A 20,373-nucleotide genomic window follows, 5' to 3' on the forward strand; every position below is an offset into this window, starting at 1 on the left:
TATTCACGTATCCTAAGTTCCACTATACAATTCGCTGCGCTAATATGGCAGGATTTCGAAACATGGATATGTAGATAGAACACATATTAGTTTCAGTGTAATTTTTTTGACCCTCTTGCAATTCGACCCACAGTTTTCAAGCTAGGGCATTTTAAAAAAGCGTTTTTTTCGTATTTTCGATGGTTTATAGTTATGAAAGAAGGCGTTTTGCGGTTCGTGTTTATTAGAAGTTTTTTTTTTCTTTCATTTGATATAAATAGTCGCCTCCTGGAGTTTGAATGTGGTGTTTTTCCGCAGTCTGTATATACACATATATCACAAAAAGACAAATAACAATCGATATTCGATACACAAAATGTTTTTTTGACAGTTAAAGAATAAAAGTTTAATCTGCAATTTATTTATTTACAGATTTGTAAAGAAATTTTCGTTTACCCATAGATTTAATATCGCTACTTATGATTTACTATCGCATTCAGATGTCATCATTCTCCTGAATGACTTTTGTACTCTTCGGTAAACAAACTCTTTTCTATCTGTATTTTTTAAAATTTCCTTTCCTTTTCTATTTACTTTATAAAACTACCTTCGAAAGTTTGTACCGCTACTTTAGAAACACCTCACAACTGAGAAGCAGTGAATCTTCCATTCAATAGAAATGGTAAGCATTAGAAACATTTTCAAATGTATTTCACGAGCATGTATCATGAACAACAATCCAAATTCAGAAGAGGTATGCGAATTATTTGGAAAAGTATGTGACAAGCACCTAATCAAAAATTTACATTTTGCATCTAATTAAAAATTGTACGTTTTGTACAGATGGATGTAAAAAGTGGAAGGAAAACTTGATTGGCTCTGGGAAGTGTGGGCATGCACTCCTTTCATTTTCTGTGTATATTTGTTACTCTTAGATTGGTCTTTCATAGCGTGTTTGATGAAGAGGATGTTACCCTGACGAAACTATTACACGAATGTTATTAATATACGAGGACGATTCAGAAAGTATGTATTCAAGCCCACTACTTGGCTAATAGTACTGAAAACATTCTGAACTGTTTATCATTAATGCACTGATGTTTAAGCTATAGAATGTCACTTGTTTCACCTTCCTATCTCTTCTCATTCCTAACTAATGGAGCAACCCACGGCATCCAGTGGTGACGTTCAGTTGAAACAGTGGACTATCATTGAATTCCTAACTGTGGAAGGTTGTGCGCAAAGAACATTCATCGCTGGCGACGACTCGTGGATACACCATTACGACACGGAAACGAAGCGTCAGTCGATAGAGTACCTCCACACGCCCTCTCCTCCGCCAAAAAGTTCAAAATTGTCCCATCTGCTGACAAAGTATTGTTGTCATTCTGTCTCATTCTGCCTATAGTCCGGATTTTGCGCCCTGTGACTTTTGGCTCTTTCCCCAAACTTAAAGATCACCTTAAGGGCCAACGCTACAGTTGTGACACGGAGGTGGATGCAGCAATTCGGCAATGGTGTCGCTAGCAGGCACGATAATTCTTTGCCACGGCATAAAAAAACCTTGTTTCGCATTGGCGCAAGCGTGTTGCCCGTAATGGGGACTATGTTAAAAAATTATGCCACTATTTGTAGCTGACATTGCAAGCTTTCCACTGATACATGTATCGGTGCTATCTGTCATACATAAATAAAGATATCACCTTGGAGGTATCTGAATCACCCTCGTATATTTGTGGTTTGGATAGTTTTGTTTTATTAATACTGTGGAATATTTCCAAAACTATAATGAACACGATACGAGTTGAAATGCCTCTGCTCCTGAAAAGGACAGTGGATAAGTGGAAGAACAAAAGAAGGAAGGAGACATCTAAAAGACAGGAGATAATATTTTTAAGAAAGTGTTTGGAAGAGAATACTGCGTCAAAAGGACTGTAGATAGGGAGTAGTGTATCAATCTGAGATACAAGAACTTGATTCAAAAAGCAGAGAAATAGCTCCTTTACGACACAATACGAAGAAGAACCAAAGAAGCAGAAAGCAGTGAAAAAGTGACGAAGAAAGCGAGAATGCACATTGAAGATAAACTACTTATATTTGTGAGAGGAGAAGTAGTAAGAAGCTTGGATGATTGGAAACAGAAATTTGAGGAAAAAGAGAGACAGAGACTGAAAGACAAGCAAAAGAGGTTACGATGGAACGAGGAACAAGAAGTACAAACAGAGTATAGTAGTAATAGGGAAGATACAATTAACAGAACAACCAGAAGTGTCTAGAACTACGCTATAAATATACAGTGAAGGAGGAAAAGATAAAAGGAGGAGGTAATGTTTTCAGTAGAACAGGCCATTATGGAAATAAGAGAAAAAGAACAAGGAGAAAGGCAGTGGCAATAGTGAAATAGAACATAGGCAGAAGAAAAGGAACACTTAAGAAGGAAGAGAAAGGATTGAAAGCATGAAGAAAAAGAAAGAACGTCCTAATCGAACAAGCAGACAAGGAGAAGCAACACTGATAATGGAGAACAGATGGTACGGCAGAAATTCCGGATTTTGTGTACAAATGTAAAACTAAGTTTAGTAATCTATTATTAATTTTTCCTGTAGATTCATGAACGAAGGAAGGGAAGGAAGCAATCAATTTCCTATCCTTTCAGGACAGGCATGATTTTTGTATATTATATATTGTGGATACTAATATAGAATGTTTATTTTTTCATAGTGCCTTCCTCAAGAGGTTTAAATCCCGAACCTTACCCCTAGTATACGTCATTGTTCCAAGTACTATTATTGTTTTTATTTAGAAATCATTCTTCCCGGCATACTGTTACGATTATAGAATGAATTATTAACCGTCCTAAGTTTGTCGTTGAAGCTGCTACTTCTGTAGTTCCAGAGTTTTTACCAACAATGCCTTCAACACACCACATGCTTTCTCGTACTGTCAGAAGCCAGCTTTCGTTAACTCGAGAATAGGTACGGTCAATCTAAAAGCAGACTGACGCCGAGGTGTTCGCTGCTCCTCTTTTAAAGGTAGATCTTCGGGGTCCCTTGTTGAATCTCGGTAGTGGCATTGTTGTAGATGAAGTCTCCTTCTTCGGAATCATGTGACAGCTGGCGGAGTGTAGTCTGCTTATTTCTTTACTAGTATCACATGGTTCGGATATTATAATATGATCCAAGGTAATTTTCGTAAAAATGTTAGATTTTCGTGGAATATGGCATATACTTTTGAAGCTTCATAATCATTTCTACACTTTGGAATGTAAATCAACAGAGAACAAGAGAGTGAACGTCCATTCCCCCTCTCCGCGTTAAAAAAAAAAAAAAAAAAAATCTATGGTAACTGTCGTAAATGTTATTTATTTTCAACACAACATATGTGTTTATTCAGGTGTTTATGTAATTCCCACACTTACAGTTGAAGTCAATCAAACACCAGGACTCACATTCTCCCTCCCCCGAAGCTATTCATAACAATTCTATGATAAACTTTCATATGAAATATAATTTTGTCGTTTATTTTGACAACTTCCAATCGACTATTTTGACTGCAGGTGGAATGGGCTAATAATAAAGGAGTGCGTTCTCTGCAATCATATAAACAGATCTTCCTGAATATTTATTAGAAACACTCAGGTTTTAAAATAGCACTGCATGTGTGTTGTTAGAGATTAGAGGATTATTCTTATAGTTTGGTGTTGAAATTAGTGAGAGGAAGAATCGCTCGGTTTAAAAATGCACGGCATCACTATTTATATGTATGACTGTCATATTGGCATATTTTTATATGTATGCTCTCTTTCTTTCTTTCTTTCTTTCTTTCTTTCTCTCTCTCTCTCTCTCTCTCTCTCTCTCTCTCTCTCTCTCTCTCTCTGTGTGTATGTGTGTGTGTACTGTACATAAAATAATATAAATTATATCTACTTCTTGGTAATATCTGGTGAACAATCTACAGTAGTATCTCCAATTCTGTTGTGAACTACTGATCTTTGAGGAATCGATTAGGTAAATCTTCGTCAAAACTTACTTCAGCAAGGACCTTATTAAAAATTTATTATTACACAATGTCACATTTTTACGCTTTGCTGATATCTTCGCGTATCCAGATCGCTATATCTTATTCTATCATGGACATAAGCTAGCTGCTCTCAACTAAGATCCTTTGGAAACTAAGGATTTCGCCTCCCGTTGCTAGGCATTTCGTAGAAGGAATAATGATTTGAAGAACATAAAACATTTTTTATTTGTAATGCTATCTCGTCTTGCAAACCTGCATAGTGAATGCTATATAAGGTGTATATCCATTACAATCAAAGTGGTGGTTTATCAAGAAGAAGACAGCAATTGTAAATCTTGTTTCAGTGTTTCTGGTAATGCTTTCTTGAGGCCTTAAACATTTCTTTGAGCGTGAACAGATGTATAAGATGCAGTAAGCGGTGCTGTGGTTGTGGCAATATTTAACAATTCTATGTAAATTTCGAACTTTGCATTGCAAGTACTTAACTCATGTAAGAATCATTTTTCTGCTTATTTCCGTCTCCATTTTCACCTCTTTAAATTCCACTCACTTTGGGAAACAGAAAATTTCACTTCTGAAGCTGAAGCTTGAGAACTCTGTTTCAAATGAGTCACAATTCTCTTTATGGTACTCTCCCTTCTCCACAAAACTGATCAATATTATTTGTATTTTGTTTTGATTTTTAGACTCGTAACGTGGCAGTAAAGTAAATAATAAGGATAGAATAATAAATAACGTTTTTAACTATCTTAATTCTTCATTATAACGTGCAAAACGAGAGAGACAGAGAGAGAGAGAGAGAGAGAAAGAGAGCAGGGAAAGGAGAGAAAGCATAGCGAGAAAGATAAAATGCATATACGTACAAAAGTACTAGTCAATGCTAATAAACGTTCTTATACACGTACTTCAGTATGCTTGTTAACAGTCTATATCAAGTAAATATGAACAATATGTCAAACTTAGATGAAATATTTATTTCAAGACAAGTAATTGAACGTTTTAAATCTACTTTTTAAGGAGATAACTGTAACACTTACCTGATTGACAGAGTCTATAGTTTTCCCGAACAGTTTCAAACAAGTTACTCTATGGCCTTTTTGACCATGTTATATAACACACAGGATGGACGCAATCAACAAGATAATCTCCTTAAAAAATTAGATGTGTTACACTTATATCCTTAAGAACTAGACAAAGAACATATTATAAGCACTTTAACAGACCTGTTCATTAGCCTTTTGTGTTCCCAGCGCAAATCTTCCATCTGAGCGATGTCTTATGCCAATATTATAAACTCTGTTGTTAAACCATAAAGTCAGCGTAAGAGGATTTTGTGATTGCGATGATGGACGAACGACAAATAAGCCATTTTCCCCTGGAAGTAAATGAAAATTATTTTTTAAAAAATCGCTAAATGTATAGAACATTGATACATTTTATTATACAGTATGGAATATAAAACAGTTACGTCTTTCACAAGTGACGCGTTCAACACACAAATGGAATCAAGTTTACTTTTGGTCACTTTAGACTCATTTTATCTTTAAAATTTCTACCTTAAGCTCCTTCAGAACATAACAGATTCATGCCCAGACATTGTAAATAACTCTTATAATGTTAAAAAAAAGTTAATTTTTCCACGTAATTAAGCATTCTCTCTTTTTCTCACAAATTTGGAGACTGGACTTGATTCCCTTGTGCTCTGTACACTCCATATATACTAATGGTAAAGATTTGTTTTCAATTACAAACAAAATATTAACAAGAAATTAAAAGTCACAAAGTGCAAACATAGAAAACAAACGTGAAGGTAGTTATCAGAACTCAATCATTAACCATTTTTTTTTTTCAAAACTGGAATAAAAATAAATGTTTATTACGAATTTAGTTTTCCACCAGAACAGTTAATGTACACGATATATTTCCTAACTGTGCAAGAGGTAAAGGTGATCTCGGTTAAAACCAATTTCATATCAGTGAGCAGAATCAATATCAGACAAAAATTGATTATCATTCAAGTTCCTTTGAAAACATATAGTGTATATAAAATGTTTATTTATTTAAGTGCTTTTGTAGAAGTTTCAGCCTGAATTATTTTTTTTAAGTAAAGACAGTCGAAAAAATTTAATACACCATTAAAAAAAATAAATGAAGCGAATGAAAAAAAAGTCAGTAATTTTGAATATTTTCTGTAATAGTGTTAAAGAAAAAAATTCAACATTCTGCTCCGGACATAGTTGCAAGATTCAATTGTGTGTGTGTGTGTGTGTGTGTGTGTGTGTGTGTGTCTGATGGAACTTACTAATACGGGCATTCTAAAAGGATGTTCCGCGATATACTAGTTTGCCGCAAACTGCCGTGGCAGTGCCATGAAGATTTCCCATTAAATAAATAATATAAAATTGGGAAGTATGAACATATACCAAACATACATATAAACACATTCGAAATATTTTAATAGTATTATTTACTGACTTTATATGAATATCAGTACATGAAATTATTTTTAAAATAAAAAGACTTCCTTGCTCGAACAACAAAACTCAGAACACGTTCAAAACGAACATCATACAGTTTTAGTGCTGGAAAGGCGCGTTAAGCTCTTAATCTATCAACAAACTATGATCAAAAATATGCTTCTAAGTATCTGGCATTAATAGTTTAGACAACTATACTTTGGACCTGCAAGTTTCGTATTGCAAATTAAGAGGAATGAATTTACAAATGACAGCTAAGTCTGCTCAATTTTGGGCGTGGCGATATATCCTCAGTAATTATTGCGAAAGATGGTACTTGCAATAGTAAACAAACAGAAAACATTCTATTACAATAATAATGAAACTTTCATAGCCAGTTGTACTTCCTCTCTTGGTGGCATCAGTATTTGATTCATCAACAAAAGTACTTTCTCCTTTCATGTATAGTGAATGTTCGTTGATGATGAAAATAAACAAATACTTATAAAGAATACAAGACATTTACCGTTTTTAACCATCTCTTCCGCTCGCTTTCTGTCAACACTATGATACCAAGGCATATGTAAGTAACCTGTTGTTGATGGCTTCGAGGTCTTTCTTGACACGCCAACACCTGCGATACAAAGAAAATAAGAGGATTAATAATTCCATACTTTAAAGAACTTTCTTTAAAAAAAAATATATATATATATATATATTTAACGCTGGAACTTCATAAGACTGGCAGACCAGAATGAAAATATCAATCAGGTGATGCGTAGTCAAAGTATCATCTTCTGATGCTATTATTTTTAGTTCTCGATAGCGAAAATTGATACATACAATTCTAGTAACTCTGTGATTACCTCAGAATATTAGGTTAACATTTTATATATATATATATATAAACTGTGCTTCTATTAGCAGTCGAAATTGAGACTAAAGTGCATCGAAGAAACGCACGCTGATCATTCCAAAACACAAAACAAATTACTTATCAATGCAAGACAGGGCATTCCATTACAAACAGCAGAGTTTAATTTATTATCTGATACGAGGACTACTAAAAAAAGTTTCTGCAAGCTATTATTAACAGTGGCGCTAGTGTTCCGCTTTTATAAAATTAAAAAGGTTAGACGTTTCTGTGTTTAAATTACTTTTGATTGTTTGTTTAAGAATATTCGTTTATTTTTCACAGCAGTCTGAAGAAGTGGTTTTGTGTGAGAAATAGAAATTTCTCGTGAACATTTTCGGGTAATAATTTCCTTTTTTTTCCCGTTTCCTTCTTTTCTTTTTCTTTTTTTAAAAAAAAAAAATATTTCGAATGTAGTTTAACACCAAAACAAAGCATCAAGCGATTTCACTTGGGTTTTAGGGATTAAGCACCACCCAACAGGAACTATGTACAATTAGTTTTCAGAATTCTAGCGTGGTCGCACATTTTTCAATGATGAATTTTGTGAGAATCGTCCGTCCCCATCTGTTGTTGCCACTAATATTAACACTGCGGGTGAAATGGTTGAGAGAGAGATCGGCATGTGACATGCGTAAGTTTCAGGATTTCTTGAACATTGACATGAATGCAATATATACGATTCTGCATGGTTATGTGAACGTACGGTAACTTCCGAACCACTGAACCCCTCATAACTTGACGGAAGCTCAAAAACAGGCTCGTGAAAGTTGGAGTAAAGAAATTATCAAAAAATTTAACGAAGTTAAACAAATTTAGTACACTACATCGCTACAGGGGACGCAACTTGGATCTATTATTTATACGAACACAAAACTAAACAGCATTAAATGTTTGGGTGTTTCAAGATGACCCGAAACCAACAAAACTTGTTTGCGCATTTACTAAGCAAATTGCTTGTTTCTTCGGTTATATCGGATATATGGCAACCAAAGCCTTAGAAGACCGAAGAACTAAATGCTGAGTAGTATAAAACAATTTGTTTATTAGAAGTCATCAATGAACTGTGTAAAACAAACTCAAATCGTGGCATTATTTTTCACCATGAGAACGGCAGTTTCCATTCAGCACACCAAACTGTTGATTTTTTGTCCAGTAAGAAAGTCAAATTAATGACTCATTTTCCATACTCACCTAATTTACTACTTAATGACCACTTTTTGTTCCCACACATGAAAAATGAGGTACGCAGCGTGCAATTTCCGTCGCCTGAAACAGCTGTTGACTCATTCCGAACAGTCACTTCTAAGGTAGCAGCCTCAGAGGGGAAAAAATGCTTTCAAAATTGGATGAAAATATGCAAAAGTGTATCAATCTTAGAGGTGAATACTTTGAAAAACAATAAAACCATTTCCAGAATTTTCGTATCGATTACAGAAACGTTTCCAGCAGCCCTCGTATATAAAGAACAATTATGTTCCTTCAAATTTAAATATTACTTAGTATGACTAAAATCTACAAAGGAAGAGTGACTTAATTTTAATACAATGTTTTGTTCCTTGTGTATGTGCAAAGTACATTATCATATATAACCTGTCATTCGTTACGTACAGCTACGAATACGGCCTACCTACGTAATGTTCCCTTCTTTCCTCCAGTCGTGTTATGAAACCAAACATAGATCCCCCGCCATCTTGCATATACAGCACTTGTAATCTTCCATCGTTATTACAGATATTGGTTTACATCTAAGTGGTCATTTCACAACATTTCTCTAGAACTCACTTCCCTCATGACCTCCGTGCAACCCTTCGCGTCTTTTGGAGAATCTTTTGCACACTCATAGTACACGGAATGGTTGATTTCTGGGCTCCTATCGCTATACTTCTATGAATTGTAGTTTTCCACCATTTACCTTGAAAGTTCTTCACCACCCCCACCCTGGACGTCCGTAACGCGGGAAAGAAGCCGTTTTCGACCTTTTTATTATATTTTTTTGTTCCTTTTCATGTGCAGAATCCCTTCCAATCATAGCAAACGAAATTCAAAAATATCGTTGATTTTATTTTTCCGAGTGATATCTTTTGTCTTTCTTCAAAATAATCCTCGTCTTCTTCTATACATCGTTGCAATATATTTTCTCTCAACAACCAAAGGCATCTTGAGTATTTTTGTGGGAAGGAATCTATTTTAGATACTGGAGAATGACACTCTTGGACTCAAAACATCTACCGTACAATTAATCTTTCAGATTTGAAAATAGTGTAAGTAATTAAAAATAATTAGGTGCGTAAGGTCAATGAAGAAACACTTTGATGTTCTTGTTCTGTACAAAATTATCACACGACATGCGCTGTCTTTACAGAAAGATTTCCGACAATCACCGTAAGATTGGAACACAAAATAGAGCAGAGCAGATATACTGATCATTATAAACCTTCCCCATTCCACAGTCTCTCAGTTCCTCTACTAACCGAAGCATATACACAAATAGTTGCACATAATTGGACGTCGCTTCGCTCGACTGACATCTATGGGAGAAATGGCTTTTCAGTTATTGCCCCTCGGTGGAACGTGCTCGAGGTTTTGGTATTTCTACTCTTGAGCACTGACGGTCTGATGGCAATGTAAAATATGGTTGAAACTAGTCAACCGGTTTAGAAGAGGATATTTTCAATCCTGGGGATATTAATATTCAAATGCAGTAGTATATATGTAGAAACGTTTGTCCAAAATGTGCGTGAGACATTGATGTTAACTTCCAAACATGTTACGAATTTTGCATGAAAACATTCGCTTCTGAATTACACAATGTTAATTTGTAGCACGTTATTCAATGGGTACGTGCTTTTTTTTTTTTTTCTTTTTGTCTATCTCTCTCCCCTATAAGATAACACTGGTCTACATCAATTTTGCTGACTGGAGGCTACCAGCTGTTCTCTAATAATTCGAGTATGCTAAATCCAAAAATGAAATCCGTTTTTCTCTATCTCGTCAGGTATTTTCACAAAATGAAATTTTATCTAATATTTCATGTATGCCTTAGAGCCATTAATCGTAAAGTAGTTCTACAAGATGTCACAAGATGGCAGCACATACGCTGTTACGTTTAATTTTATTTTTACGAGTAATTACGTAAGAATTAAAAAAATATATTAAATAAAGTATAGGTAATTCAAAATCATGTTCAATTAAAATTGAAGACGATATTACGTATGTAAAGGGTTGAAATAAGGGAGTAGTCACAGCTGAATTTTTATGCAGGGTGACGAATTACTGTACGCTGCACTCTTTGTTTATGGAAAACACGGCGAGTTAATAGATTGCGAAAGGTGTGCTAGAATTCTGTGGAAGTTTCGCGAACAGTTACTGATCTGGTTATTTCTAGTATTGGTGCACTGTATTGGTGTAGTGATATCTACAGGATTACAACTACTATAGTGTAGACTACACACATTCTGATCAAGTTGGAAGCTGTACCGAGTTTAAATAACATGGCATCTATTCGTAGAAAGTGTAAGAACGATCCGGATATATTTTGCTATATTTGTGGTTCTTTCACAACCCCGAAACAACGAACAAATATTTCGGAATTTATATGAAAAGTGTATCATGCATATTTCGGAATTAAATTGGGCGACCAAGATAAGCCATGGGCACCACATAAAGTATGCAGGACCTGTGTAGAAAATCACAGACAATGGAGCAAGGGTCGAAGAACAAGCCTTAGTTTTGGAATCCCAATGGTGTGGCGAGAGCAGCAAAATCATGTAAATGACTGCTATTTCTGTATGGTAAATGTATCTGGTATGAGCAGAAAATCTAAACATACTATTCAGTATCCCGATCTTTACTCTGCTAGAAGACCTGTTCCTCACAGTAATGAAATTCCTATCCCTACATGCAGCACGTTTGCAAGTTCCAGTGATGATGATTGTTCTGTCAACACAAATACAGAACGTAGTGACGAGGATTTTGTGGTGTCTGATGAATGCAATTCATGCAAACCCTTCACTCAATCAGAATTAAATGATTTAATTCGCGACCTTGCTCTACCAAAAGCATCAGCAGAATTGCTGGGTTCAAGACTGAAAGAAAAGAATATGTTGCACCAGGAACAACTATCGTATATCGGGACAGAGAGAAGCATTTTTACAATATTTTCAAAAAGATGAAGAACTTGTGTATTGTACAGATGTAAAAAGACTAATTGAAGCTATGGGGTGTGATTATGATGCGAAAGAATGGAGGCTCTTTATTGACTCTTCGAAGAGGAGTTTAAAGTGTGTATTGCTGCATAATGGCAATAAGTTGGCATCCATTCCTGTTGGTCACTCCACACATTTGAAGGAAAGCTACCAAACATTGAAAATGCTCCTTGAAAAGATAAATTATGAGAATGATAGATGGCTTATGTGTGGGGACTTCAAGATAATTTGAATATTACTGGGCCGAAAAGCAGGTTTTACGAAATATCCTTGCTTTATTTGTTTATGGGACAGCTGTGCAAGAAATGAACACTGGATACGAATATTGTGGCCTGCCAGAGTAGATTTTGAAGTGGGAGTGAAAAACATCCAGAACGAACAGCTTGTTGATCCTAAGAAAATGTTACTACCTTCACTACACATAAAGATGGGATTAATGAAACAGAATGTAAAAGCTTGAATCAGAATGGTCCTTGCTTCAAATACATTTGCTCGAAATTTCCTGCATTGACACAGGAGAAAGTGATAGCTGGTATTTTTTACGGCCCCCAGATAAGGTTGCTAATGAAAAATAAAGTGTTCTTACAAACCATGAACCCACAAAAAGTGTGTCGTTGTTACAAGCTTATTTGGATATTTTAAAGCGGACGACTACGAGGAACTTGTTGACAATTTGTTGGCCACATTTCAGAAGGTAGGAGTAAATATGAGTGTGAAGCTTCATTTCCTACACAGCTATCTAGACTATTTTCCTTCCAATCTTGGTCCCCTTAGTGAAGAACAGGGTGAACGATTTCACCAGGATATCAAAACCATGGAGAACCGGCACCAGGGAAGGTGGAACGAAAACATGATGGCGGACTATTGCTGGTGCTTGCAGCGTGACGTTCCGGAGACCACTTACTCCAGAAAATCAAAAAACGAAGATTTTTGCCTAAGTAGGTAAGCACGCTGTGTTATTTTGTTGTGTGCATTTATCAGCTTGAGGTCGTAAATGAAATTAAAAAATATATTAGATTTGCTTAACTTTCTATCAAGTCTAAATTAATTATGACAAATAAGTTCGTAAAACTACTCCATACGTAATATTCTGAAACCATAAACATCATATTGCACATCAAATTGTATATATATATATATATATATATATATATATAGGGGAAAGTAGTACACAGTGGATCAGGAGGCGTTATTCATTTATTTATAGCACAAATTCAACTAGTGCACGTCAGTTATTCTGTTTTCACATTACACTCTTATTAACGAAATGTCCACAACAATGGATGCTTCTCACTTGTGGTGAAGTGAAAAATCTGTTTGGCTCGTGCTAAAGTAAAAAATTAAGTAATAGAAGTGAATGCTCTGACTTTGTGATTTATCTTGTAATTTCGAATATCATGAACGTGGGAAGTAGATAAGAATGTATTTGTAATATAGCATTGTTTATTTTGTTCTTCTACTTTAATTGTTCCTTGTCGTGGGGAATTGTTTGGGTTGACAGCAACAAGTACACAGTGGATCACATCGGTGTGGTACACAGTGGACTGATCCACTCTGTACCTCATTGTGTTTATAGAAGTTCAAGTATTTAGCATACTCATTTAGAAACACATCATATTATTGGGATCTTACGGAACTTTTACTATCATGTTGCAGGGGTGGATCCAGGACCGACTTCTGGGGCGGAGGGGTTATCATACTGCTACTTAGAGCTACTTTTAGGAGCTTGAAACTCTGGGATGGGTTTTATTTGCGATCGTCCCCCCTGGATCCGATTGGGATCCCTGGATGTTACATGTTACAGATGAATGGTTTGACCACGAGAAATACATGCAAGGCAACATGAAAGACATTTCAATGAGAGAAGCAGTGCAATTAGTGGTAGAGCAGTGATATTCTATTAGACGTGTTGGTAATTTGAAGAACACTGATTACAGAGATTTGAACAGGCATGTCAAAAAATAAGAAAGTACCAGGTCACAATGCTAAAACGAAGCCAAATTATTCTGTACGACAAATTTCCCTTCAGAGTTGGAGCATTTATTTCCGAAATATATAAAAATGTGCAACAAAATATGTTAGTCTACCGTGGCTGTGAGGCATTTTAGCGTATGAAATTGCCAAGAACAACAATATATCGATACCTACTTCGTGGGAAAAAAGCAAAATTTCAGGTCAAGAGTGAATCATTATAAAGATCTTAATATTAGAAATCCCGAAGATGTGTTGGAAAGCCTCAATCTTGTACTCTCAAGATTGTTGTCATTCAACAAACACAATGTTTAGGCATTCTTTAGTAATTTACGTAACTTATCTACGAGATATCCCAAATTCTGTAGCCTTTCATATATTTCCAACTTAGACATGAACTAGAACAGTTCGGACATCCAAGAAGGTAATAGCAGAGAAAGAAGCCAAGCAATTAAATCTATGCACGAGTGGCGAAAGTGGGGTCCTCGTTGTGACGTGTGTGACTGTGACCATCGGGTATATTTTTGCCACCAGCTATGGTTTATCCTAGGAAATATTTTGATCAGCATATGATCAATGAGGCATCGCCTAACTCACTTAGTTTGAAAACTCCATCAGGATGGATGAATGAAAAATTGTTACCACATTCTAGCAATAAAATACAACCGGTTGGATCCTGTTTTCGTACCATTGAAAGCACATTAAAATGCAGATGTGGATACTTGATTGTTACAAAACCAAAGAGTACCCATGCCAATATACGAAGCAGCTCAATCTTGGGAATAGTATTTGCACAAGCAGTGATTTCAATCAACATCAAAGCAGGTTTTAGAAAGACAGGAATGTTTCCTTACGATCAAAATATATTTACAGACAATGGTTCTTTTCTACGCTGTATGTACGCAAAAACAGATAGAAGACCAAATCAATGTACCTTCCTCAAGCAACAATCCTTTAATTCTAAAAGTAGAGAATGTAGATGCAGATTCGAAAGAAAATACTTTCCAGAAAGAAGAACTTAAACAGTGTTTTTGTGTCATCTCAAGAAACATCGCAGAAAGAAAGACAGAAGCCATTTCTTCACAGGCACTCCGGAAAGAGCCAAAGGTTTTGAAGGCAAAGCCAGTAAATAAAGGGAGTCCAAATTCAGCAGCAATCTGAAACAGAAAGGATAAAAGAAAGACGTTCCGTCCCGAAGAAAGTGAAAGTAAATGGTAGTTCAACGGAGAATGACGATTTTCAGCCAATTGTATTATAAGATTCTTCAGATGATGATCACTTTAGAAAACGAAATATTTTAGTTTGTCACATTATTATGCCCCTCAGGCTAAGAAAGACGGTCGATGTTACATTAGAGACAGAAACTACTGCTTATGATGATTTGAAACAGAGTCAAAGAGAAGTTCAACCTGGTGATTACGTTCTCGTAAGATTTCTCTCACGTTACATTACATTGGTCAAATCACGACTAGGAAAAACAATGAACATGACTTTAGACTGTTTCTAAGAAGCGAGAAGATACCTGAAAGTTTCATCCAACCATATAATCCAGATATTTCACCCATACTCAATATTTGAATAGTAAGAGGGCTTCCAAAATCTCTTGACTAATAATTTGCATAATCAGACAAATTGAATCCAGTACAGAAAGTTAAATTCTCCATTCTTATAACAAATTGCTTATTGTGCATAATTACTTAAACTACTAAATTTACTAATCCGGACCCAATGATCCTCTGTACAAGATATCAATTTAATTGTCTAAAACGTTTGTTTCATAACAGTCGTTTGTATTATTTATTTTGGTAATCAATTCCTGAAATTAATAGTATGGTATTAAGATCTTGTAATACTTCAATTCTAACTTTTATTTAGAATTTTAAAATTTATTTTGTATTGTGAGTAATAGTACAGATTTTGACAATAATGCTTACAATTTTATGTAGATTGGAGATTTTCAAATGATGGGCCCCTTTATCATAGGTTTCTATTCCTTACTTTCAATACATTTTTCCTTTGATCCACTGTGCACGCATATAGGATCCACTGTGTACGATGGTGGTACACAGTGAATCACTTTACAAGCATTAGCGTTAACTGTAACTGTAAGGTACAGAGCAGCGTTACAAATTAATAAATTACTTACGAATGTAGTGGAGACATTTACCCATGTTCTACACCAAACAATTTTCAGTAATACTTACATTAAACGGATTTATGCTGAAAGTTTTAAAAATTGATCCACTGTGTACTACCTTCCCCTATATATATAGTATAATATGTGTGGGTGGGTGTCAGTAACTTTATCGTAACTTGTTGCGTATTTATATTAATATTAAGGCAATAGTATAATATTTAATGTAAGTTTCTTACTAAGATGTATGGAACATATAAGAAACTTCTGTCCGTGTAAGTATGATCCGATTGTGTAAAATTCTGACGTGATAGACAAAAACTAACTACACCACTGAAATCAGCGACCTCGATTTTTTTTTTTTTTTTTTTTTTTTTGAAAACGAGTCAAATATCTGTCAGCAGAAAAAAAGTTTTTATATGTAGACCAGTGTAATACTTTTATAACTCAAGCACTTGTGGTTCTAAGATATTGAATTGTTTCGAATGAGAAGTTATCAAATTTAGAAGAATTTCTGCAAGTGAGAAATAAAATTATCAGAGAGTTATTAGAGTGATTACACTCAATGTTACGAAGTAACTTTTAAATGTGTGTGGTCGTGATTCGATTCTCAGATGGGACACAGTCTGGATCACTACACAATATAAAACGATTTAAAAAAAAAAAAAAAAGAAATAATCTCTAAATACCAAAATTACGTAATATGGAGGAAACTTTTAATAACAAATATTTGTTAGCTTACTTGTGTATTCCCTACCACCCACTAGGTCGTGCTTGATTCGCGAGCATTAGCGTAGACAAAATTAAGCACATAGAATTTACAATTTAGCACAAGCCATTTCTCCTATACCACACTAGGAAGGCACCAAATTTTATGAAGATCTGGGAGGTGTCAAATTTATAAATCACTATAAAATGACGAAATGAATGTATTTACTGTTACTCGTCTATCATATTATTATAATTACTTAAATTATTTAAGAAGATGTTATCCTTACCATTATTATTATTACTTCTTATACTATTCTGAGAGTTGAGCACTGCTTTCTCTGGCGGTGGAGGCAAAGGTCTTTGGTTTACTGGAGGCCGCTGATCAATAGGAGGAGGAACTGGCGGTTTGAACGTTGACGGCACTGGAGGAGGATTAGCTTTCTTAAGCTCAGGCGTTGGAGTCTTCTCTGTAAGATAACAAAATACAAATGTATTTAAAAACTGCAATGAAATATGATTTTTTACATATAATTTTAAAGATAAATATGAATGGTTCAAGCTATGTAGCATACACTACTTTTCTTCATAAAATTAGGATTTAATTATATGATTTAACCTTATAGATATCATTCAACAATCAATAAAATGTACAACGACCACGTTGTGTAATTGTAATTAAGGGTATAGTTACGCTTAAAAACTGGCAATCAACGCTAGCCATATATAAAAAAGAACAATATAATACTTATTTTAATATATGTGTTAATAATCCATAGTTATGTGTTATTATCCAAATGTGTGTTACACTCTTACCGCTAACCTTATCAAAATCGGAATAAAGAATAAATTACATAATTTATTCTGTGACAGAATGTATCTGGTTAAGTAAAGGAAAAGACTACAATTGATGGACTACGATGAATATTCGTACGCTACGATTACGAGGTTAACGGTGGATAGCAGTGCATGAAAATCCTCTCTCTACAGCAAATAATTTAACAGTTTGTATTAACACCTTTTACCGAAGCTATATCAGAAGGACGGAGAAGGAGGTATCAGACGAATTATGCGTAATGATTTATGGAACATGGGGAAGAGAAATACATGAATTATTATGGCAATGATAATGATACGAATGTCCTATGGATACAATCAAAGACTAGCATGCATTAACCCAGTCATTTCCGACTGGCCGACGTAGAAGCGAGATTTTATAACCTGAGGAAAGCAGAGAAAAACATGATGAGGAAAGGAGAGGCTATGACGTAGGAAAGGAAGTGTTGATGGTGTGCATGTAATCATAGATCCACGAGTAGTAAGCCTGCAAAACCATTAACTACCTTTTAATATTCTTATTTGCCTTTCACCATTTTTATCAAGTGAAACTGAACTAAGCCTGAAAAATGTAATAATACGAGATTAAGGATTCGAAATATTACGTATATTTGAGCATGTGTATTGCCTTACTTTATTTCATGTACTGTACGGAACGAGAAGTTTTCTTAGCAAACTCATCGTTGTTTAATTTTTCTACCAATACAAAGCATTGGCTTGTTATTGTGGATGATAATGAACCAATGCTTGTATATTGCGCTTGTCATTGTGTAAAGAATCATCAGGTTAATGCTCAGTAGGATTTAAGTTCTCACTAATGGGAAGTAAAACTTGATTAATATTATGTTATTACTACGCTATATGAAGAATTAAGACATTAAACAATGTCACATGTTTCTCGAATTCGAATTCAGTTAAAGAAGTGACAATAAACAAAATGTGTTTTATTCATTCGAATTGAGATAATACTTAAAACCAGAAATTACACAACCGAAAGGAAAAAATCGTTAAATAAATATAAATGCTTTATAGGTGATGCGAAATAAAGTCATTAATGAACTGAAATGAACGTAATATTGGAAGAGAGATGAGTAAGAAAAATGAACAAATATATTCTTAAAAACGTTCAGAGTAAATTCACAAATACTTTTTGAAAATATACTAATCTTTCCTTACGTTTTAACGTAACTAATTACTAAGCAAACAAATGTTAATGCAAAAGTAACACACTAGTACTTCGTGTAGTCACCTCCAGAGTCAATAATTTTTGGAGTGTAGACGGAATGCTAGATACAAGTCTCGAACAATAAGACGGTGTTCCAAAAGTGTTGCCACACTTCCACAATATGGTTTTGAAGAAATGTTTGGTCTCTGTCCTGACGCCTCTCTTCCAATTCTTGGACCATATAGGCCCACATATGTTTAATTGCGTTCAAAGCTGAAGATAGAAAGGGGAACTCTATACAAATTAGCTAGGATATTCACTTAGCCACTCTCATGTTTGCCGAGAAGTGAGAACAATACTTTGTTATGCATAAATACATATTCTTCCTATTCAGAGGACGTTTCTTTCTAAGGACGGCAACAACATATTTTCGAGGATATTAACGTAAACACTGCTGTTCATTCTTCCAGGCACTGCAACCAAATCGCCAAGACTAGCAGCCGTCATATATCCCCAGAAGTGTGCTGATTTCATCCTGAACAAGAAGTTCTGGTGATATTTTGTTCAGCATACCTGGTTCTACGTGGTCTATACAATATAACTCTGCCTTACTGGTTAGACTTGAAATTCTTCTCGTCGGTCCAGATGACTAAGCCTAATATAACTGAGGTTGGGTTATGTTCTTCTGTGCACACTCCATTCGTCTGTGTTTATGTTTTAGTAAGAAGAGACTTCATAGAGAGTCTTGAACAGTGTAGACCAGCCTCCAATAATATTTTCCTTATTGTTTCATGAGAACAACTATATTCCCTGGCTTTGCCCAAGAGGATAGACGTGTGGTGTAGAGGTTTGTTCATTAGTTCTGTAACTAACGCTTGATCTTGAGCGGCGGTTGTCTCTTTAGATTTCCCACTTCTTAGCCGAAACGTGAAACATTCACCACCTTCTTCATGTCACTGAATCCATTTCTCGATTGTTTTCTTCGCAGCCCAGATCCCTAGCAATCTGAGGGACAGTTTTTCCCATTGTTGCTCAGCCTTTGATTTCTCCTTGCAGAGCAACAGACAGTTCTCCACAACCCTTACAGCAAGGCATTTTTACAACCCGTTAGTCATTTGCGTAATGACTTTTATCAGAAACGTCAGTAACTTGGATCTTTGTTTCCACTGCGCATGCACCAGTGAATTTCCATGAAAGATTATAAATAATCATGATACTTTATATAATATTTATGAACGAATATGTAATAGAATCTATATCAATAACATATATAATTCGTCAAAGAAACGAATACCGTAAACGTAAAACATTTTAATAGACATATTCCATCAGGCGAAGTAGGTTTAAATTTCAAACAATACAAGAGGTGCTACTCGAAACACGTTTGATGCAACTGGAAGCTGTGTCCCTAGCCGAACAGACCAAGGCAGTGGTTCTCAAACTTTCTGATAACGCGGACCCCCTGTGCATTCGGAAAGTGATCCGCGGACCCCCTTGCAATGCTATCTGAAATTTCACATGGTATTAAAAACTACACTGATTAAAATATTGCAATAAGTAATTTATTCTAAACATACATGTGAAAATACAGTAACTTTTAAGATTGAAAATCAATGTACTTTTTTAAAAAAAGGAAATTCACTTGATAAACAATGTTCTCAAATGTGGGGTCACTAATATGAGGAATGAAATTCATTCTGTTTTTCCATAATTGCACTAAAATCCGGAATACGTTTTGCACCATTAATCTTCCTTCCACATTAAGACGATTTCATTTTCAGGCTTCAATACTGCAAAGAGCAGAAAAGGTCTGTTCACTTAAGTAAGTGTGGGAAGGGCATAAATGTTGCAATGTCTTTTCAGACAACTCCTCATACTCACAGGGCAGAAATTTTGTAAAATACGAAAACATTTAAGTTTACAAACGTAAGTATAATTTCTATTTGCTTTCTTTTTAGTAACTGAAAAAAAAATTCTTGCAT

General features: G+C 35.1%; 1 protein-coding gene across 2 annotated transcripts in view; it reads right to left on the reverse strand.

The window, feature by feature from the left end:
• Nucleotides 1-20,373, reverse strand: part of LOC145666730 (uncharacterized) — a 334,294-nt gene that overhangs the window by 6,905 nt on the left and 307,016 nt on the right. For both annotated transcript variants that reach the window (XM_081734260.1, XM_081734261.1), the window contains 3 exons: nt 16,680-16,859; nt 6,982-7,089; nt 5,223-5,374 (listed from right to left, as the gene is read on the reverse strand). In XM_081734260.1, the coding sequence (XP_081590386.1) occupies nt 5,223-5,374; nt 6,982-7,089; nt 16,680-16,859 (440 nt within the window). The remainder of the gene's footprint in view (nt 1-5,222; nt 5,375-6,981; nt 7,090-16,679; nt 16,860-20,373) is intronic.

Source organism: Thermobia domestica, chromosome 12 (genome assembly GCF_964235325.1).
Source record: "Thermobia domestica chromosome 12, izTheDome1.hap1.1, whole genome shotgun sequence".
NCBI classification, from domain to species: Eukaryota; Metazoa; Arthropoda; class Insecta; order Zygentoma; family Lepismatidae; genus Thermobia; species Thermobia domestica.